This window comes from Aythya marila (assembly GCF_965140915.1).
Source record: "Aythya marila genome assembly, chromosome: 3".
NCBI lineage: Eukaryota > Metazoa > Chordata > Aves > Anseriformes > Anatidae > Aythya > Aythya marila.
The window spans coordinates 119,244,591-119,268,155 of record NC_139044.1 but is presented as its reverse complement, the minus strand read 5'-3'; the positions used below and the strand labels follow the sequence as shown (position 1 = coordinate 119,268,155).

The 23,565-nt window shown below is 41.6% G+C and overlaps 1 protein-coding gene across 9 annotated transcripts in view; it reads right to left on the bottom strand.

The window, feature by feature from the left end:
- The window catches only part of DTNB (dystrobrevin beta), a 197,681-nt gene that overhangs the window by 163,552 nt on the left and 10,564 nt on the right, over window positions 1-23,565 (bottom strand). For 8 of the 9 annotated variants that reach the window (XM_082757277.1, XM_082757279.1, XM_082757280.1 and 5 more), the window contains exons 3-6: window positions 20,377-20,444; window positions 15,869-15,949; window positions 13,818-14,031; window positions 8,819-8,904 (exon numbers count right to left, since the gene is read on the bottom strand). In XM_082757277.1, the coding sequence (XP_082613403.1) occupies window positions 8,819-8,904; window positions 13,818-14,031; window positions 15,869-15,949; window positions 20,377-20,443 (448 nt within the window). In that variant the 5' untranslated portion in view covers window position 20,444. The remainder of the gene's footprint in view (window positions 1-8,818; window positions 8,905-13,817; window positions 14,032-15,868; window positions 15,950-20,376; window positions 20,445-23,565) is intronic. The other variant, XM_082757283.1, reaches the window with a different exon arrangement.

The following is a 23,565-nucleotide window of genomic DNA, read 5'->3' as shown; positions in this document are numbered from 1 at the left end:
AATCAGGCAAGATGTTCTGCAGCCTTGTGTGTGCATGGAAAGAGAAAGGGTACCTGCCAGCAGCTGGCAGGGAGGGGGGCAGTTCTGCAGGCATTTCCAGCCCCACGCCACGCTCCGAGCTGCAGGCACACCATGGAAAGACGTGTCCTCAGCATGCTGCTCTGGCATCCCTCTACCCCCTTACTTCACAAGGCTCAAACCCTCCAACCGTTCCATGCTACTAACCCAGGGCTCCCAACTCTTACATCTCAGGAAAAGTAAAAATATAGGAAGAGATGGATAGATAGCAATGGAGGAAAATGGTGTCATTTAAGGTATTAGGGCTGCTGCATACAGAGATAAGCCAGAACTGTCCTGGCATCAAAAATCTCTTTGGAAAACACAAATCTCTTGAACAGTAAAGCTTGGCTTCTGATCTAACTGCAGTCGGGTTAGTCTATAAAGGAAGATTTCTCTAAGAAAAGCAGCAATATCAGTAAGACCTAAAATTTTCCAAGATGTGACAGATACCAGAATTCTTCACCACACAGCCCCTGAATCATCTACGAGGTTATTTAAGACACCATAAGAAATTAATCATCAAAAAGGATGTGTTGACAGAAAATAAGCTTAATTTAAGTGATCAAAGCCAGGTCTGTAAAAAAGACTATTTCAGAGAGGCATTTTTCCAGTAAACTGGAGAAATGACTTCAGACTCCTGAATGAATGAGCCCTTGAAGAAGTCTACAGGTGATGCAACTACCTGGAGTTTTTATCACAGGCTAAATGGACAAGCTTGAAGTGAAGGTCTGAAGTCCTTGCTGAATAATCTTATGAAGCATACTAGGAATAGGACAAAAAAAGGAGGGGGAGAGGAATTTGAGGACAAGGGGAAGGCAGATTATTAAAGAATACTATATTTTTAAAGAATTAAGCCAAGCAGAAAAGTTAAGTTTCACCTGAAAATTGAATGATGCAAAAAAAAAATCAGGGTGAGTAATGTACACAAAAGGAAACTATGGAAATAACTGAAATTAATTAACTAATTAGAGCAAACCCTTCAGAATCCTAAGCCATTCAAGATCAGACTCACTCCAGACTGGCACATTCCCAAAAACTGAAGGTCTAATAATAGATCCGCTAAGGTGGGACTGGCAGAACACGACCGCAACGTGACGGTACTTGTATTTAAAAAGTACAAAAATCATCTGGGTAAATACAGTCTATTAATCTAATTTCAACAGCATGCAAGATTTAAGTGATTTTAAGGAGAAAGTAATTAAAGCTATGGAAAGAAGTGAAATATGAGATAAAATAGAACAGGCTACATCAAGGGTAAATTAAAAGAAACCCACTAACCTATATCTTGCTGTCACGAAAACGTGGTTTTATAGTCAAAGTGAAGTCTACAAGGGGAAACCTCCACATGGGAAATTACTGGGTGAAATTGGAAAAGATAAAGATTAGTTGGATATAATTAAATAGTCATCTCCCCTTTTGAAGGGCAGTAAATTACCTTAAAAGAGAAAGCCCCAAGCTAAACAGGGGCTAACAGTGGAATTTTTCAAGATCCCACCTTAATGTTACAACAGGTATGTTAATAAAGTTTCCCAATGACAAGGAATTAAGCTTTAATTCTCATATAAAGTTTCAATTCAAAGCTACTATGAACTTTTTTTAACTAGAGAGAATATAAAAAAGTTAGAACTGTACCAAAAGGCTGCTCAGTTCCAAAAAGACCAACATAAAAGTGCTTGTTCCACTCAAGATTTCCTTTTTCAAATATTTGTAGAACTTTACGAACATTACGAACAGAGCTCGTATCGTCTGATAAACCTGCCCAGTATTTCCCTCGAGAGTCTCTTCAGTTGCTCATAATTTTGCCAAAACTGACTGTTGCTTTCTCTGCTAGGTGTTTGCCTGATGCATTACGCAGTTATAGCTGAAAACCCCACCATTTCTCTGAACAAGTTAAAAATAAAGAAAAACAAAAGCAACAATCAGCACCCTCATTTTCTAGGGTCTTGCCTCTGAGGCTATCCTGTCTCAATTCCTACAATGTTGTCAAATTTTATTGTACAACTTCAAGAAATAGTTGTTAAATACTACGTTTAATAGCAGTAAAAGCTACAAAAATCAATTTAAAAGAATCAGTTTGTGCTTTTTAAATGGTTGCCGTTTTTCCCCGTCTTAATTCAACACACAAACCAAGGTCAGAAGGACAATGCAAGGAAGTACAGGCCAGTCAGCCCCACCTTGGCTCCTGGGAAAATCATGGAGCAAACCCTCTGATTTGGCCTTCTATGAGAAAGCAATGCTTTCACCAACCTGAGCAAGGCTTTTTGCTTTTGTTTCCCTCAGAACTCAGCTCTGCCGGGGGGATGTCGCAGCCTGGGTGGCTGAAGCACCAAAGGGGATGTGGCTGCTTGGATGTTCAGGCTCGGAGGGTTGGGGACAAGGGGTCATACCCTGCGTGGAGACCAGTGACAAGTGGCCTAATGCTGGATCTGCCCTGTTTAACGTGGCTACTGATGATCTGGGAGAGGTGTCAGTGTGCACTCTTGTCAGGTTTACAGACACAAAACTGGGGAGGACCAGTTAATTAGGAAGAAATCCTTCCCTCTGAGGGCAGTGAGGCCTGGTGCAGGCTGCCCCAGGAGCTGGGGGTGCCCCATCCCTGGGGGTGCCCAAGGCCAGGCTGGATGGGGTTGGGGGCAGCCTGGGCTGGGGGCAGGGGTCGTGCCCATGGCAGGGGTGGCACTGGGGGGCTCTGAGGGCCCTGCCAGCCCAAACTGGTGCATGGCTCTATGATACCTGCAGAGCGAGGGCTGCCATCCACCAGGACCCAGACAGGCTGGAGGAATGGGCCAGCAGGAATTGTATGAAATCCAAAGGCCAAATGCGAAGTCCTGCTCTCAAGCACAAAGAGAGCCTGGCAGCAATACAGCAGCTGTGCTGGAAAGTCCTTGGGGGCTCTGGGTCCCAAAACGAAGATAAGCCAGCAGCACACCAGGGCAGCAAAGAAGGCCAGCAGTGTGCTGAGCGGCACGAGCAGGAACCCACCCAGTAGATCAAAGAAGCAATTATCCTCCTCCACTCTGCATTTGTTAGACCCCCTCCCCTAGATACTGTGCCCAGTCTGGGGACCACCAGAATCACCGAGTATTTGAGAACCACAGAATATGGAAGATGTTCTGAAGTGAGCTCTGAGGACACGGTTTACAAGGTACAACCTACAAGGATTGTCAGCAGGCTGGAGTGCTAATCCCATGACAGGCTGAGGAAATGGCACTTGTTCAGCCTGGAAAAGGTTAAGACAACGGGAAGACCTAATAACAGCACCCCAGCACCTACAAAGAGGTTATGAAGGACACAGAAAAAGATGCTTTTGGAGGAAGATTTAGTGATGAGGGTTGGGATTGGAGAGGCCCTACGTCCAGTGGAGACACCAGAGGACCCAAGGACAGCCACCAGATAGACTGAGCGTCTATGGTCATTCACTGGAGGCATCTCTAAGGTACAAGCATGTCTGTATACACGTGTATTTTTGCCACTAACAGGCTTTCATCCTGGTCACCTATAGATTGAACAGATTTGGCAACTCCAACATTTGGTATAAACAAATGAGATATAAGAAGGCCTGTATAAAGCCATACACTGGGCTCATGCTGTTTGAGAAGATGGGATATCACAAGAAACCACATATTATTACCACTGCTGCTACTTTGATCCACTGATTAGGACCAAAACAAACTTCTCCGAAAAACAAAATGCCCCCTCCCCCAAATCAAAAGTCCACCAAAAGGTTAATTCACCTACAGCAGATTAATTTTGGGGGCTGCCAGTATGTGAAACCTAGTATTTTGTATAGACTGTTGTATGAATCTTTAGGGTGAACTTCAGCAAGCACTAACGGCTTATCAGCCAGATGGTGGGAGGAAAGAAGGAGCTACTGAGGCAATGCAGCCAAGGAGCACCATACGGGTGGAAATAATGATTACAAAAGTTGGACAGCCCTAAAGATGAGCAGGGTGGAGTTTTAAATTACTCAAAGTCAAGTTTTGTTCGCAATTCCCCTGCAGAAAGGACATGGAAGGAAACGCTATTTACTTCACTGTGCTTGAATGCTAAAATGGAGCCACCCAAATCCACAAACTTCAACATTTTAATACAGTATTGCTTTGGTTTAAAAAAAAAATCTATGCTAAAAAAATAAACTCCATAGCAATAGGCTGTTTATTACTCCTTCCTTGCACACCATGTAAAGCAACTCTTTCCCGAGGAGCATCATGTCACAGGAAATAATCTTTCCCAGTGAGAGCAAAGCAGTATCATGGAACAACTCCATTTTATATGTACTGTCAGACACTGTATGGTCTGCAAACACACACCATTTGTCCACATTTTCAGAATTTAGAAAGAAAGCCTGTACATATGCAAGTACAGAAACCAAATTACTATCACTCATATAAATTATGAGATGAGAAAAAAAAATATTTACAACTTCCCGGTTTCCAGAAAGCCTCATGATCCAGCTGAGCCTGAGCTGACAGCCTGCTTAGGAAAGGGAGTGGAGGCAGTGGTGTCGGGGGAAGGAGTAAACTGGAAACAGAAGTCGTCCAGTGATGAAATGGGTCAGTAATCAGAGAGACAGGTGGGAAAGACAGGAAAGGGAAAAAACAAGACAGCATATTCATAACGAACAGAAGAAATAAAGAATGTAAGAACAGCTGAGGCAGATCAGATCAAAAGTCTGTTTGTCCCAACAGCAGATGGCTAAGGCAAGCACATTCCCCGGAATATCCTTCCACTCACTCTTAGTAGTTTTGCATTCAGCAACCCTTGATGTATTTGCTGTCAGTGAAATTGGTTCAAGGAGTGACCAGGTGATGTGAGTCTGATACGGACAACATCCTTTGGCAAAGTTTAAAGATACTTATTTTTTGTTGTTTTAACCTGTCACTGCTAATTTCACTTAATGCCTTTCAGTTCTTGTACTGAGGGGGAAAGGAGCAGCTGTTTTCTATTCACCACTAACATGTTGCCATGATTTTATAGAACACTATCCTTTCACCACCATTTTTCTTTCCAGGTTGAAGAATCCTGCTCTACAGCCAGTTGTTCCTGATACAGAAGGCTTCCCCTACCTTTGGTGACCTTGCTGTTCTTCTCAGAAAAGATAAAGCAGATCTGGAAAAGGTACAGTGACAGGTACAAGAGCAGGACTCATTTAAAGTATAAACACACTACTAATCAATACTAACCTTCCTATTTTGTTCTTTATGCCCTTTCTCCCTGTTCATAACATTTTATTTTTTAACCACTACTAAACAGTGTCAACCTTTTCTTAGAAGTGTAACTCCAGGATCTGCCAGCTGAGCGATAACTCCCTTAGCTCACCTTTCTGTGCATGACGTTAGGATTGCACTTCACTCCTCCAGCACGTGCCACTTTACATAATTCACATAAATTAACACTGAAATTCAGCTCCCATTTTATTTCAGTTACTCAGCTTTGTCAGATGATATTACAACTCTTCACAGACTATCTTAGCTTTACTACACTCATTTGCTTTGTACCAAACTGTGACCTTTCATTGTGTTTTTCCAGATTTATGACATGTTTCAAACAGTTCAAGTCCAGCACTATCCACCAATTTCAATATACAAAAGGATCCTCATTGCTCTTTTTTAGGTTCCTTTTAGCTCATCTGTTACACATGCAAAGACCTCATCTTTCATCCCTTTAAAACTTTAATGTCTTGGAGTGTTTGATAAGTGACATTCCTGAATACCTTTCAAAAACTCAAGAAGCCTGTATCAGCCAGAACTCCTTTGCCCATCTTTTCTTCTTTTTTCCTCTTACTTTAAAAAACTCCTACAATTTCATAAGACAGTCCTCCCCAAAAGCCATTCCTTCCCCATCCCCATGAGAATTTATTTATCCATGAGTCAACTAATTCTATTATTTGTTACCGACTGCTTGCCCAGAAGCGTGGCAGGTATGCAGACCTACAGTTCCCCATGTAACTCTTTCCAAATATGACATTACTTTTATTTTTCCTCATCTCTTGGTCTTTAGAAATTTTCCAGAAAGACAGGTGAAAAGCTGTTAATAGTTCAGCTGTTTTATTACTCTTCTTGACTTCTAGTGATACTCAACAACTTTTGCTGCTAACAGTAAGACACTTCTTTTCTTCTTCTCTGCCCTCAGAAGATTTACAAGTGCCTACTATCCTGTATCACACTTTTAATTTTCCCCCATCTTCCACAAAAAAATGTCCTATTGTTTTTTCTGAAAAGCCAACAATTTGATTCTAGGAAACAGCTTGGCTTAGAGAAAGCTATTGCCTCCTGCACAGGTTTCCCCTGCTCCTATATCTCAACCTCTTATTAGTTGAAATCTCCATTTCTTGGATCACTTCGTCAGTCATGCAGTCATAGAATCATTAAGGTTGGATAAGCCCTCCACGCTCATCGGGTCCAACCATCCCCTACCACTAAAGTCACCCACTGAACCACGTCCCTAAGCACCAAGCATTGATACTCCACCTCTGTGTCTAACCTTGTTATGGCACTGTGAACTTTTCAGACATTAACAGCGAGGAGCTTCCAGTCCTTCAGTTTCTCTTCAACTAAGCAGAGACAACAACAGGGCATGAGGGGACCTGGGACTGTCCAGAAGTGGCACAGGAATGGCCACAGCCAAAGGTGCACATGAAGGAACTGCCATGACTTTATAAAGCAGTGGCAAGTCAGCATTATGGTTACAGGCACAAATAAAGAAATTTACTTTTGATTTGTAAAATATTATACCTGACAGAACAACAAAACAGATTGCAAAGAGATGTGGTCAACAGGTAGTGTTCTGTCATAAAACAGACAACACCAAGGGGTGAAGTCAATGCGAGTGACATACTGAAAACACTAAGGAGAAGAACTGAGCTTTAACACTGAATTCAAAAAAGACAGAAGTGCTGGTTTCCAAACGAGATGTCCAAAATTCAGGAGCCATGTGCTCTTTTGAAAACAATGCTCCACATTCAGATAAAAGTGCACTAGGAAAATAGGGAGAGCAGATACTGGAGGACAGATCCCAGGAGTACAACGCAAATTAAAGGTCAGCTGATAAGATATGAGCAGAATATAACAAAGCTACAGGAAATAGCAGTATTCAGTGAAAGCATTCAAAAGCCTTTCCTCCGATTGGTATGTATTTCAGTTAAGAATTTTTACAAAGAAAGTTACTGTAGCAAAGGAAACAGGATTCAACATAATTAGCAAAAAGAAAGAGAGTTTCAAATAGTATGAAAAAAAGCAGGAAAGCGGGCGGGGGGGAGGGACAGAATGGGACATCAAAATGTTAAGTTTTCAGGCTACACACATCTGTGAAATAAAGCTATTAAATGAGATTTCCTTCAGGTGAAAGCATCTCACCTAGCCACCTTTTCAATCAGTAACTTGCAGCTTAGCATAACCTCCAGAATGGTAGCTGAGCTTTGTTTGAAAACATCAAAAGTTTATTGATTCTTGTAACATTTAATTCCACTGGTTAATTGACTTTTCCATTAACAGATCACTTATTACCATTTGCTTGATGTTTCAGTATTGTCCTGCTTACACGTAAAAACAATGCTCCTTTAATGGCCCAAGCTTATGCTGCACTGTTTATCTACTGTAACCTCCTCAAACCTTAACCTAATTGGATCCAAAAATGTAACTTTTTACTCAAGAAGTAGTCTCTATGTTTTTCCCAGTGTTTGATCTTGCATACTTAATATATTTTACATTTGTTAAAAATGCTTAAAGAAGCCTTAAATATCCTCTGTAACATACGCCCATCCTCTCCTCTTTATTTAACTTTAGCCACCTACAGCTTTGCTTTTAGATAGTTTTGTATTTACTACCAGATGCAAAAATAGCTCCTTCTGATACTGAAACTCTTGCAACCCTACTATTAACATGTTGATGTGATACCTTCACACTATTTATTTTTCAGATTTTGTCAAGTAGTTTAATTTATTACACTAGTATTTTGTATAATTTAAAAAAAATAAGGAAGTTTAATGCTGTAAAAAAAAGTCTAAAGAATTACTTAGAGTGAATAACAACGATGGAGATCAGAAGGAATGATTTATTATAAAATAACTTTCATAAAGGAAATTTAGAGTGAGATGAAAAATGACAAACATTTGAACAGTAAAATCTGGCACTGACAGTAAGACTAACTTCCCAGCTTTTCAGGATGGAAAAGGGAAAAAAAAAATCCATCAAACAACAGTATGCCTTGCCACTGAGAAGGACACAAGATGAGAATTACAAGACAAACCCAATGTTTCTGGGTAGCATTGATTCTCTGTAGATAGAGCAGAGGGCTCACAGAAACAAGGTAAAAGAAGTAAAGACTGATGAAAAGAGAATAAAAAGGAGTTCAAAAACAAGAACACAGAAGCTGGAATTAACATAACGAGACAATGCTGAGAGTGTCTCAGCTGAAGCAGAGGATGTACAGAACCCTCCTCCCCCCGCAACATGACCTCAAAACAGAGGAAATGGCACCAAGTTTTGACATTACTATCATAAAAATCAGGCCTGAATTTTTACATGTAAAGAAGTGTCAAAGCACTTTAAAATAAGTAAGTGCACTTGTAAGGCCTACTCAGTAACAAACTCAATATATTGCATGGCCAGCAGATGGCATGTGCTACACAAAAAACAGCCATTTTCACTTCAGGATAAAGAATGCTGAATATACAAAAAAAGTTAGCTTTCATCACATGTGACCCATAACAGAAAAAAACATTTCATAAAACAGTTTGATTTTGCTTTCAAATACTTACATCTTAGTTTGTCCAGGATTTTGCCACCACACATTGTTGCTAACATGGATTTCACTGAAAATACCGTCAACTTCCCATGGCCCTCGCTGTGAAAAAAAAAATTACATGGTAAGTAATTACTACATAGAGTGAGAAGTAACAAAAATACTAAAAGACCTAGGAAGGAAATGCATAACCATTAATTACTACGGTCTATCAATACTACTTAACATTAAAACAGTATTACTAACATAAGCATTTTTAATAAAGCAGAATTCTTAATAGGTGTCTTATCAGAAATTAAGTTTTCTTGCAGAATTACGAAAAGTGCACAGATAAAGAGACTAGAATTTGTCTTGTTCATCCCATGTCTCCTGAAAAAAAAAGTGTTAATCTCTTCCATTAAAACACATTTGTTCATTGTAATACATCTCTGTTCCTCTGCTATGCTTTGTTGGTTGCTTTAAATGTTTACTTCTCAATTTAAACTTTGATGTTGAAATAAACATTTTATACTAAAAATGGTACGGTAACTGACAGCACACTAGAAGGGTATGATATCCTCAATATACCACATGGAACAGGAATAACGTGAACAATGTTTTATTCTAATCTCAGCTAACAAAGCTGCTGTGCTATCAGAACAGGTGGCATATTTGGGGCATTATTTTATAATATCAGCAATTGTCTCTACGGAAGGCACGAAAAAGCCCATTCAGCACCGCACAGCATGCAGAAACAGCCACGCCTGTTATTCCTGCTACCGAAGAGCAAGAGGAGGATGAAGGTAGGAGGGAAGCAAGTCACAGCCCCGAGGCTGGCCGGGGTAAGGCTCACACAGCTAACACCCGCTGCAGCCCTGCCAGCTCACTGCTGGCCAGAGGAACACGTCCAGCCTCCCTGCATTTCTGTAAACCCCTTCACATCAACACAGGCAGGGTAGAGCACCTCCAGTAAATGATATTAGATGGCCACAGCGTGGCGATCTTGGTGTAAATCCACTGTCACTGTGAAGCTGGCAGAAAGCGAGCTTAGTGGCTCAGAGGGGCAAAGGAAGGTGCATGGAGGGGGTAACGGCTGCTTGAATTCTGAGCAACGTGTTCCCAAGCAGAAATCCAAGTCTTTATCCCCGACTATAAACAGCAACAGAGAACAGAATGAAAAACTACTGAGAAAGCTAAAACTTCATGTAAAGGGAGAAAAAGAATATTTAAAAAGTTCAGTTAATTGCAATTAAATGTACAGGACTGATCATCTGTACTGCTATGGTAAATACAACAAAGGGGAAAATACATCATTAGATTTAGAGGAGACCTAAGAAAACCCTCTAGAATACTTCTTGGTGTAAATGAGATGCTTCTTTAACACTCACACATGGAAGACTAGCACTTGGAAAGTGTGAGGAGTGAAATCACTGGAAGTAAATATTGCCTCATGGCACTGAAGTGGTGACGCGGCCTACTGCCACCGACAGACACGCAACCAGATGGAGACACCATGAAGTAAACAAGTGACTTCTCTTCCCCCTTCACCCTAAGTTAATATGCAAACGGTGCTGTTGCACGCTCCATGGTGAGGTTAAAGGCTCTCGACCTTTCTGAGGCTGAGAAGCATCAGAAATGCAGTATGCTATTTCTCTAACGTGGACTCAGAACGTGCTTTAAACACTGCCTCTGCGGAAGAGAGGCAATCTCTCCAGAACTATACTTGCAGGAAGATCTATGAAGATCCCGGTACCTTTTAACTTCTGTTTAAAGAAACTAAACAAAGAGAGAAAAAATACATTCTTTTGTTATTTTGAGCAATATAAAGGTTGAGCAATATAAAGGTTTGAGCAATATAAAGTTAGTGACAAGGTAAAGGACTCAGCTATTCCACTTCATTTCTGTCTTTTCTCTTAGGTAGTTTCCTCAAAGGAGTAAGTCAGCTCTATGCCAAATAGAAGAAAACAAGACTTTACTACACCTATATCAGAAGTCTGAAAAGATCCATTATTTCATTATTTTGAAGCCTTGACCATCAGTCTTGTCCAAGCAAATCTTGGTACCTAACTCAAATTTCTTTCATGTCTCAACTCCTCCCTCCCTTTTCTTTTTAATAGACACTCCTCCTCTCACAACAGAGTTCAGCTTTGAATTAATTTTCAGGAAAAAAAAAGTGAGTAAAGGCATCAATATGTCCTCACAGGACAAAATTTTATCCTTGAAAAATATCACACGGTGCCTTCAGTGAGATATTTCAGGTATTAGGCCTGCTTCTGCTGACATTCTGTTTATTAATTGAGAACAAAAAATTCCTCCCCCTGCAACGTGGTAGAGAGACGTAGTTATTAACTCATTGCCAATGCCTAAATGGATTTTTGGAACAATGCTACTCGACCTGCTGAATTTCCTATCAAATGGAAAAAGGACAGAACTTCCAGTGTAATTTTGGAACTCCTGCAACATCCAGGAGTTCTCAGGATAGCGAACAGGACTGGGGGACTTGTTCAAAAAAGACTGGGCCTGTGTAGGAAGCCTCTTCCAGCCTCCTGAAGAAATCCTCCCACCCCACTTCTTCCTAACTGGAGGGGGTGCAACTGGAGCAGCGATGCCCTTCATGCTGGCCTACCCCAGCTGGCTCCTGGCCCACCACCAGCAGGGCTCCACACATACGGGGGGCATCTCCTGGTGGGCCCGTACCACCCCTCACAGTGCTCCACTCACGTTGGCTCTCCCAATGCATCCTCAGGAGAGGACTCAGACTTGCAACCCCTTCTCTCCGCTCCCCACGCCACGTGCCGTAGCATGCAGCCATTTCAGAGGCATCCGGAGGTGGCGATGTCCCAGAAGAGGCATCAGAGCTGTGCTCACAGAGCTGATCTGCAGGCGCTTCCCGATGCACATGAGGGAGCCCCCTCCAGCTCTGCTGTGCTGCAAGGTCCCTCCTGATCACATCACTCTGCACTCTCTGCTTTCCAGCTCAACTCCTCACCTGACTGTTGGCCAGCCTCTCCCTCCCCCTTCCTGCACACTGCTTCATTACCTGCACACGGTGTTGTTTGTTACCTCCAGTATAAAGAGAAAAACAGAAGTTGGAGTGACTAAGCTTGCTGTTAAACTGAATGCGATTTCTAGGACTGCTGACACGAGACCCTGAAGCCACCAAATGGAGTCAGGGAATGAGCCACTACTCTGGGGTCGGGGACTTTGGAAAGCTGCAGAATGCTATTAAGAAAAACAAGACTGGAATAAGCTACCAGCACCATCAAACACCCGTATGTAAAGCTCTGTAGGAGAAAGCAGCAAGAACATCATAGCAAAGTTATTCCTCTGCCCAACTCACCATCGTAGGCAGTATGAACCATCAGCTCTGCACCATGATCAGTGTTGTTCTGGGGGTCAGTGAATAGTTCATTATACAGATTTTTCATACTTACCTAACATCAGCTCTAACTTAAATAGCTCCATGGGAAAGACACGCATCATATCTCTGATTCACATCCCTGTTTGGTGGAGTGCTAATACTGCCCTGTGATGTTACCACCAGTACTGCGTTGTAAGAAACTACTGGGCTACGTGGATTCAAACTTCCATGCAGCTACCCCAACGATGCAATTCCAGTGCAGATGTGTATATTTTTATAAAATACGTGTCTGCCATGATGGCTGCTGCAGAGGGGCCTCAGCCTGCCTCTCATCTTATTCTTGGCTCTGCTATAGCACAATGCAGTGCAGCATCACAGCTTCTCTCAGCCCCACACGCCAGACAGAGGAAGCTCAACAGAAGCTGTTGTAGTGTGCTGGGAACAAGGGCACTGCTTGGGCTGCAGACAAGGTCAAACTTGCAAGGTTAGGGGCAGGGGCAAGACAAAGCTCTCACTAAAGCCTCAATCTTTTGAGTGTGTCCACCAAAACATAACCATTTCTATTTTAAATTCTACATTTCCACTGTGATCTGTCTCAGAATCACAACTCATCAGTTATAACACCTCTTGCAATTAACATGAAATGAGACAACAGAGAAAAACACAGGTTTGATTCTGCTGTCACAGCAGTACTCCTGCTCTGAGCTGTGTTGTTTTTAACTGTCCTTAGTGAGGTAGCAACTGTTCTGAAGTCTCGGACTTCTTTTGTGGTGGAAACCTACCTTCTCTTCAGTGACCTTAAGAAGAGGTCATATCAATGGATCAAAGCCTGGACATTATGAACAGAACAACTATTTGGCACATTCAGTGGTCCAGGTTGTTTCGGGTAGAACTCCTTAGTCTCTGTGTCAACTTCCTAGCCACAAGTACTTCTCTACTGCTTGAAGGGAGTGCAAAAGCAAAAGAAAGATGAGACAGAAATAATAGCTGACTGTGAGAAAGATCAGAAAATAAGCATAGGAAGTGCTAAACAACAGTGAAAGATTTGCAGTTGCTATTCAAAGTACCCACAGAAATAACTTATAGTCAAGAAGATTAGCAAACCAACCCCTGAAGAAAAGAGGCTGCAGAAGAAACTCATACAATTGGACACAACGAAGTGCCTAGGCAGCACTCTGAACAGGAAACCAAGCTTCTTCCAGCCAACAAATGAGAATTAGTGTGTATGGGGTCAAATAATGTATAACAGGATCCAAGCTGAGTGTCAAAACAAGGCAGCGTTATTAAATGGTCTTGTTGATCCAGGTTCTACAAAACAAGTTCACTTTTTAAAACATTGCTACACCACCATGAAGTTCACATCAAGTTCATCACAGTCCACAGAACACAGTTGCATTTCAGTTCAGATACCTGGCTCACAGCACCCTGCAAGTTCCAGAAAGCACTAACTCATCTTTCTCAAGAAAGCACATTTTAAGACAAAGCATTGCTGCTGTGGCAATGTAAATCTCTGCAGGCACTACTATGATATTAAGTGTGAGCGCGCAACACACATTTTCATGAAATAAAGAAATAGCATGCAGACAGTTTGTCAGAGACTCATGCAGTTGCTGGCTTCATTCACCTAACTAAAAGAGAAAATTAGTTTAAGAGTACAACTAGAGGAGTTACTAGCCTGTCATATGCTGCTATCATGAAGTTGAGGAGAAGGCTGATGGATTGCTCTACACTGATTTGGTGAGTAGAAGGAAGGCGTTTGTTTAGCTGGTAGTAGATGGATGAAATGATTGTTTCTAGTCGAGACACGTTGATCTCTGTGTTATGATCCAAAGTGTTAAGGCCATTATCTCGGAAGGCTTCAATCATATTCCAGATATCAACAAGATGAACTAAAAATAAAGGAAAAAAAATTAACTTCTGTTCTGTTATGCATACAAGCTTACTTTTATGGTACTGTTTCTGAATACTGCGTTAGCTTCTGTTTTGGAATTAACCATTATGTTTTCATATTCAAAGTGAGAGACAGTCTCAATACTCAGAGTTAGCGTCAGCTAGTGTTAAGCAACAGAGCAGTGCCCAAAGTCCTTGTGGCCATTTTCATTTCAGAAAGACATCAGCCATATTCAAAATCCACTATAAACTGGTTCCAATAATTTTCAACATCCCCATGTTAACTAGCAGTTCAGTGCTGAAGGAGGAACTTGATGTTCCAGTTAAACTACAACTGTTCCCAGATTATCTGGGTGCCAAGTCTAGAGCATAACACTTTGTAAACATACATCTGGAACTCCAAAGTGTGTCCCTAAATTATCCCGCTGTATCTTAGCGCATCTAAATGTTAACTTTGTAGTCAAATAGTTTTACAAAACCACACTAAGTGATCTGCAGAACCACATTAAAAATGTTTTAAAATAGTTCACAGCTTAAAAGGTATGCATGATAGTGGGATAAGATGTCTAAGGATCAGCAGTTCACACTGAGCATCAGTTCACACTGAGCATGATCCAACAGTTACAAAGGACAGATTTATCTGCTAACTTCGTATTTTCTTCGTTATCTTTATTACCTTGTAGAAAGGGTTTAATGTAAGCCTCACCTTTAACATTTCTTAGGTAAAAACACTCTTTTTATTTCTCACATAAAAATCCACAGCAATAAAAATCAAACTAAGTATTCACACCAAACATATGCCTGTGGATCACTGCACAGTCCAGATGAACAACATAAACGCACGGTCTCATCTGTACATACGTGTGGATCAAGGGTTACTCAAGGCATAAGTGTGGCATCAGTGAATTGGGCACTAAGTGTGTAATGCACTATGATTACCTTATCTTAATACCTTACTACCAATTAAGAGGTATTTTGAATTCAAAAGCATTCATTATAGACAAGAACTAACACTTTTCCAAAGGAATGAAGAAGTTGCAACCCATCAAACTAAAGGCACTGCAGTTACTGCTACAGCAGCCCTAACAGAGACATATCCCTGGCTCAGCTGCGCTACGAGGGATCTTCATTCTACAGCTGCACACATCCTCCACTGGACTCCCCAGCCGTTCTCCTGCCCTCTGCCACGCCAATTCCACGTCGTAGCCGCGGGAAGGAGGGAGCTACTCCTGAGTCCATTAGTCCGTCAAGCTTTTTGCTTGGTCTGGTTCAACAAAGGAATAGAGCACAAAGTAGCATCACCTACTGACCCTCAGATTAATCTTCACTTTGGTGACCTGTTTAAGGTAGAAGGACTACAGAACAGAATAAGAAAACATACAGTGACTAGTGTGGTGCGAACTTAATTCTTTAAGGCTACTACACTGCCTGCCACCACAGTCAAATCTTGGAGACTTTCATGCTAGTGACCATCTTACACATCACCAAACTCATACCTGCATCTAGCTGTCTGCTGGCTTGTGCTACACCACGGTGGAACAGGAGCTAAAACAGCTTGAGACTGTCTGCAGACAACACTTAGGGCAACTGAAATATGTCAATCTGGCCCATAATTATAGTTTTGTTTTTTAAACATTAGAGACTAAAGCTGAAGAAACCAGAGTATCAGTCAAAAATCACTGCCTCTTTTTAATTGTACATTTAATCTCTATTTATTTTTAAGTTAACAACTACCATTGATGATTATTCTTGCTATACTTGAATTTCATATGGGTAGAATATTCGAAACCATCATGCATGAAAAATTTATGAAGATAAAGAGTAATTATAACTTACGATTACATCTTTTTTGTACAAACCGCAGTTTACAGGCTGTTCGATACGTTGAAAGTCTGATGACATCAAAATTCTGTGCCCCTAAGGATAAAAAAAAGTTTGTGTTTTTCTTTCCTCTATGACATTCAGCTTATTTGATTACTTCAAAAATGGCATGACTGTTTCTTCACATACATCATCTTTGTCACGTACCCATGACAAAGATTTTCACGAGGTATTTCAGGAAGAAGTCATTTTCAACAGCGTATTAGAACTGAGGTAAGTGTGAGACTGACAGGAGAACTCTGAAGTCCCTAAATGGAAGCAATAAATCCATCAAGTTGCAAGCGTGTAAGGAAGAGGACTGCACTGATGTTGGAAGGCATGTACACAAAAGAGAGAAGAGAAAGAAAAGGGGGGTGGATACTCCTACCACCATCTGCATTGCAGCCCCACCAGGAGAATGCTTTTCTTCTCTCAAATAGATCCAAATAAGGTAAGAAGCAGAAGAAAAAGCATAGAAGAGAGGATCCTTTCCTCACCACCAACCTCCCACTTCGAGACATTTAAAAGCACGATTATACCTTCAAACAATACCACATCACGAAAGATTTGAACGCTATAACCTATCACCAGCCTGTACCACAGCTACCAGTTCCAGCCAGCACTGCAGTTACTCTGAATGTCACAAACTTGAGCAATTCCAGAAAGTTTTACATGTACTAACCCTTTGCCAAAGACTGAGCAGATCTGCTCATCTCCTGTCCTCATCAGAGGAGCTGTGGGTGCCCCAGCCCTGGCAGTGCCCAAGGCCAAGCTGGATGGGGCTGGGGGCAGCCTGGGCTGGGAGTAGGGGTCCCTGCCCACGGTAGGGGGGTTGGAAGTTGATGATCTTTGAGGTCCCTTCCATCCCAAACCATTCTAGGGTTCTACAATCAAATAAGATGATAAATGATGTGGGGATGATAAATGATACTGGTCTAAAGTCTGGTATTGATCATTTTTAATTTGGAAGCAGCCAACAGTCTAAGGCTTGAAAATCCCATTAATCATAAACAGAAATGCCTTTAAATGGGCTCACAGTTCAACAGCATTTGTGGCTATGCCCTATAATCAATGGAGTTCTAAGGTGAAGTGAAACAATCCAGTTGCACGTGGGCAGGGGTTTGGATGCACATTGATCCTGCACCTCTTGTTTTCTCACGGGAGTGCATGAAAGAAAGATCTGCTGTAGTCTTTCAGGCTTCTCTCAGAAGTCACAACCTAGATGAGTACAGAACTGAGAAATGGAGAAAACTGTGACTCATACAATCTAGGCTTCTAAAAGACACTTAAAAACAACAACAACAACAAACCCACATCCTGATGAAGTAGGTATCTGGCTGCTGTATCAGGGGCGGTGCTCAAAGGTGATAACTTATTCACTCCTACAGCACTCTGAATTCAGAAACCAACTTGCAAACACCTCATTTGAATTACCTTTGTGTTTGCACCCACTGACTCACAGTTGCAAATTTCAAAAATACAGTCTCCTTGCCTTTCCGGTATTTCATGACAAATTTGCAAATACAGTGTCAAAGCATCTGCTTGGCCTCGCACAGACCTGTCCTCTGTCTTGAAGCCACTGTGAAAGGATTGTTTCTTTTCATCACCAAGGAATGAGGTGAGAAGATTTGTAAAATCAGTGAGGACAATGACCAAGTTCCCAATCCAAGGCTCCCCATGGCAGCTTGCCCAAGAGTGGCACTGGACCAGCCAGCACCTGAGGAGCATCTGCATGACAGTGAGGTGCAACAAACATTCCTGGATGATTTCACTGTACGGTCTACAGAATCTAACATCTGCTACATTTCAGGAAAGTATCTGGCCAAATAACTTAAAGTGAAGTATTCTGATTCAAGACTAGAACAAAGTAACTGATTTTGTGCTTCTTAAGCAATATCCTTAAAAAACTCTCAAGTAGGGTGCCTGTGTCTACCTTTCAACAGACAGAAAGCACTGGAACAGACCAGGAGCCTTCAAAACATGCTTAGTCTAGCAGAAATATTTATTTGTCCAGTCCTTGGCTAGCCTTGCACCCCATATCACAGGTACATGTGCAGTACAGCTTGATCAGCTTTCAGCCTCACTTCCAGCCCTTACAGCTTTGATGGCTCTTGGGACTTGGAGGCTCACCACTCCCTCTCAAGACAAATACATAAATGAAAAGGTTATTTAACAGCTATATGCAAAAACAAAAAAAAAGTCCATTTTCTGTCCCTCTCTTCCTGCGTCACAAGCTTCAACAAGGTCACTCTTCTAAACAACCCGAAGATAGACTAGGATGTGTTTTCGAGACAATTAAGCTCAGAATCCCAGAACAGTTGTGGCTGGAAGGGACAACTGGAGACCATTTGGTCCAACCTTCCCCCTCAAGTAGTGTCAGCTACAGAAATCTGCCCCAGACACCGTTCAGCTGTGTTCCAACCATCTGCAGGGTGGACGCTGCAGACCTCCCTGAGCAGCCTCTTCCAGGGCTCAACCACACCCAGAGTAAAACTGTTTTTCTCCTCGGATTCAGAAGGAACCTGCTGTTTTTCAGTTTGTGCCCCCTGCCTTGTATCCTGCCACAGGTCTGGATCTGTCTTCTTTACACCCTCCCGTGTGTATTCTGCAGGTGAGACAAATGAGAACAGCCTGCACAGAGTTGTGGCCCGTTACACAGCTCCGCAAGTACTATAAAACAAGCACATCCTGGGGCAGCACGTCCAACGTGGGTGAATGCCATCAGATCTACTTTTGTCTCCCATGAGCAGCCACCTACACACCTGCACGTTGATCTACAACAAACGATCGCTGAAAGCATCGATTTTGCACATCGCAATATGAAAAGCTCATCCAGAGGAAAACATTTATGCATTCGCCTTCACGGAGAAATATTCCATCAAGGGACAGATGAAGCTCAAAACGTTAGATTTCTCATCTGACATGTTAAAAAGCTTTACAGAGAAAGGCTGTTCAATGTGCCCATACACCAGCACTTTCACTGATAAAAGCCAGCAAGAACCAGAGCTGCAAAAAACAAAAAAAACGCCTTAGAACAGATCATTCTTCTGATTATTTATATATCTAGTACACAATCAGAAGAAGTCTGAATATTTTCGTTAGCAATTTAGCCAAAGCTAAGAACTAGCAGGTCAGTTTCCTGTTGAATAACAGCCACAAATAAAGCTGCCAGGGGAACTCTTTGAAGACAGCACTCTAGCCAGACATTATGGGTGCTTCAGAAGAAATCTTTTGCTAAAGTAGCTATAAAGGTATCAATTTGCAAGGTCATTAGAATATCAAAGTAAGAATCAGATGACTGAGGACTGGATTAACAGGCTCTTCATCAAATTAGTATCGAAGAAAAAAACGTATGGCCATGGGTGGTTACTAACAAGACGCCACTATCTGTAGGAACACACCTAGCTGTTCCTAAGCGATGGCAAGCCGACAACACTCTGAAGATAAAAGATAAATGTGATACTCCAGCGTATCAGCCAAAGCTTTTCCAGTAGTGAAGTGCTATTATCAGTTTACAAGATCCTAAAATGAGATTTCACCTGGGATATCGCGTACAATTGCAGTCATCTTTGCTGAAGTAGAACTGAGCAGAGGCAGAGAAGGAGATGAGGTGTAGAGCAGGGAGACTGAAGCTTGTGCCCTCTGCTGAACAAGCCACAGAGGGAAATGACTACAAACCCAAACCCAGCTGGGAAGGTGGGGAGAAATAGTGTACGAGACAGCCCTCACATGAAAGGAAGCAGATATAAATTAGCCAAGAATTAAATTGCTCTTGAAATTATAAGACACTTACAACCACGGTAAGAACGATGCTCTGGAAATCCTCCAAAAAAAATAGTAGCACTAACATACAACTTGTTTTAAGACAGACACTCATCAGCCTATATTTGGGATTACAGGATGTGCTTGCCTAACCTAGGAGTTTCATTCAGTCCCGTGTTTCAATAGGAAAGTAAAATAATATGATGACACGCAAACGTAGAAGCTTTTACATCTAACTGCTCATACCTACAAAGGCTATGTCTCATTCCTTGAATCTAGATTATCTCTAGACAGGCACTTGATTTGTAGCAACAATCACAGCCTATCTTTCAGAGAATGGTCCCAAACAAAAAACAACCCCCTGAAACCCTCAAACCGTTTCACTTCCAAGCCACACTAATGTTGTGGTACAATTTAAGGTAAAAGATGACCTTTTTGTCATTATTTATTTTAGTAGCTGTCCACAAACCAGATTCAGAAATCACCATATACAGGAAACATGAATGTTCCCTAAAAAAGAGCTCTGCATAACCTAGGAATGTGTGACTCTTTAGGCAGCTGTGACCCACCTCTTGTGCTCTCCTCTTCACCAGCACCCAGAATGATTTTCACTGGATGAGGCAGTGGTCTTGTGGAAACAAGATGTAAATGACCTGGTAAAATTCTAAAAATGAAGCTCTCGGTAAAGAATAAATGATATTATCTTCAAATTTCATACTTACTCATTTCCATGAACAGCTGTCTCTTCTCCGCCATTGTCCTCCTCCTCTTCCCACTCTCCTCAATCATTCTGAAGACAAAAATCGCAAACACTGTTTGTGCTAGAATTTGTTACAAGAGCAACTTACTGCAAACAGTATTATTTCATTCCTCAACTGAAATAGTTTGGGTATATTTGGTAAGTGAGACCAGTAGAAAGAAACAGTCATCTGTCCGTAACTACAGCATTCCACAGCAGAGAAAACTGCTTCGTGCTTTTTAACACCTTGCATACAAATACATAGCAATATTATGCAAAGTCCTAGAAAGTTCAGAGATCTTGTCTGCAAAACCCAAAGCAAGACAGACCTCTCTACGAGCGGCTGAGCCCTACAGATCCGCAGCTTAGGCTCTGGTGTTCATCAGGAGAAGGCACGCTGCATTCCTCTCCCTTGAACTTGTAAGGATTCATTTAACTTTGACACCTCCAGCCCAAAACAAAGTCCTCACAGTCTTAGGAAAATGGGTTAAAGATACAACATCAGAATAGTGCAACTTACACCACAAGGTAAGGAGGCACAGGACAATTTAGTACCTCCTACAGCTTATTTCGTTCTATAGCCCTAAAAGACAAATACTGAACTTCAATCAACTGCGGCACGAAAATAAGTGACTAAATTAAGCATTGGTGCAAATTTTCACTCAAAATTACTACATTACATTATTCTTTCATTACCCGATTCACCAACTAATTAAATGTTTTTAAAATGAATATATATACGCATATATGCATCTATATATATGAATAAATAAAAGAAAACACCAATCATTCTACAATCGCACCAGAATCCAGCTCTTAGGGAGATCGCCAGCTCATCCTCGTGCAGCATGGCAGGACAGATTTCATTAGGCTTAAATGTCAACCGAGGAACAGAAAGTCGCATCTTGGCACTTAATACACACTCCCTGATTAACAGCTTCCCTCAGTAGTCCTCCAATGCCTGTTAATTATTTTCCAATAAAGATCTCAGCATATATTCGTCTTGGAAGCCACCAAAACCTTTACCCTTACCAGTTCATAAAATGAAAATAGCTGCTTGGTTGTGTAATGTAACCTGCAATACACTACTTTGTTATGTTTCTGACTTGAGAAAAATCACAGACTCAACCTATGTGTTCCTGGTTTTTTGTTTGCTTTCAAGGAAAAAACAAAAAAAAAAAAACAAAAAAAAACAATGGCCTTTTTTTGTACATGTAAGAGTTCCATTTTCAGACTCCTCTCAATAAATTCATGTCATTAAGTTAAATGGGCATCTGCAAAATCAGCGTCTTGTCTTCTCAACCAAGGCTCTTCGCCACGCGTTCCAAAAGCCAAACTCCAGGAAACAGTGCCTATGGGATTCACCGTGTTCACCCACATATTCCTGCTACCCTCACACACTGCCCCAAGCCTAAGAGCAGTTTTTCAGTACTAATATCCCTTTACTTCCTCATCCCATGAAATACGCGCATCATCTTGAAGGCCAGCGACTGCACCAGTAAGCAGCTCTCTCTCAAACGCTAGCACCTCTCTACACAACAGATGGACTCCGAGGGGTGGATTAATTACTTGGTCTTTTAAACTGTTTTTAGTAAAGACTATTTTATGAAGACATAAGGCACAATACCACTTGAATCTTCTGCAAGAGCAAAAAACCATCACGATACCGTTAACATCTGCCAGTCCTTGGGCTAAGGCTGCACGTTGCATTGAGTGCTGCAATTAATTGTGGTGCTGTTTGGTAGCGTGTACACATGAAACCATGACATTTCCGTAATACCAACCCTACAGAGGCTGCATTGCTTTGCACTTATCAGGATATGGTTTTTTTTTATTATTTTTTTACGAGGTCATTCAGGCTGCATCGACCACGGCTACGGAACAGTGCCCTACGTAATTCACACCCAGATTAGTGATGCTGACCAGGACGCACGCTTTTAAAGGAGCTAGCACTATCCTTTATTCTCTCTGCAAAGCAAAAGTGTCTCATCTGCCCAGTGATGCCCTTGAAATGGGACGTGAACAAGCAAACTGGCCTCTCCATGCTCAGAATGTGCTCAAATAAACATTAACTATGATTAACACAGCCCGACTGACCACAGCTCAGGAACTAATCATGTGCAGATTTTTCAGATGTGGTCGAAACGTGGTCAATGAAACTTGACCATGTAATTCTGTAATAATTCTAAACATCTGGTCAATAGAACCATTCTTATTCTGTCACAGAACTTCAGCTTTTGACCCGAAGCCTTCCGGAACAGTAACCCTGATCAACTTGTTGGACGGCAGTAACAGAAAATCCAGATAAAATGATTAAAGGGGCTTGGATGAAGAAATATACTTGGTCACACTTAAAAGCATTAATCATTTTATTACTGTTCTAATGAGAAAATAAAAGCTTCCAATAGGGCCAAAGCCAGCTTGCCAAAGCAGTGTCGTGTCTCCAAGAGGAGCCCAAAGCAGATGCCCAGAGAAGAACACGAGAAGAACCAGGGGTGCTTCCAACTCCAACTGCTCTGTGATGGAACTGGAAAAGCCTAGGACATGAAAGCACAGAGGAACAAGAAGTAAAAACAAAGCTGAGGGTTGCAGCTCTGCACAGGACTAGCTGGAACAGCCAGGAGCAGCAAGGCATTACACGTGCGGTAGTGTTTGATGTGAACCAGCTGAAAGATGAGGGGTGAGGATCACAACTGCTACAGGCAGCAGAAAAAACAGCTCTTCCAAAATACAGTTAACTCAGAATTTAAGTTTCACTGTAACAATGGAGTATAACAAAAGGCATGTGACCTGTTGCTGTTCACACATCTGCTGATGCTTCCTGAAGGTGTCAACTGCTACAAAAGTTGGAAGTTCCAGATGAAAAGCCATGCAGGAATCAACACTGATTCAGAAAATTAAATCAGGAAGGAATTTCATATTAAAACTACCCTGCATGTTAATCAGACCTTTATAAGAACAATGCTGAATATATCATAGCACATGTGTCAAAGGAGAAAGACAACTCTCTGCATAATTTTACATGCCTCTATACTGGACAATAAAATAGCAAACAAAATCCAACTACTAACGGAGTCCTCCTAAACTTCCCAATCATCAGCCTGCATTCTTTATGATTTCCTTCAGCAGACACCTCGTTCACCCTCTGGTCATTATCATTTGTGATGTTTAG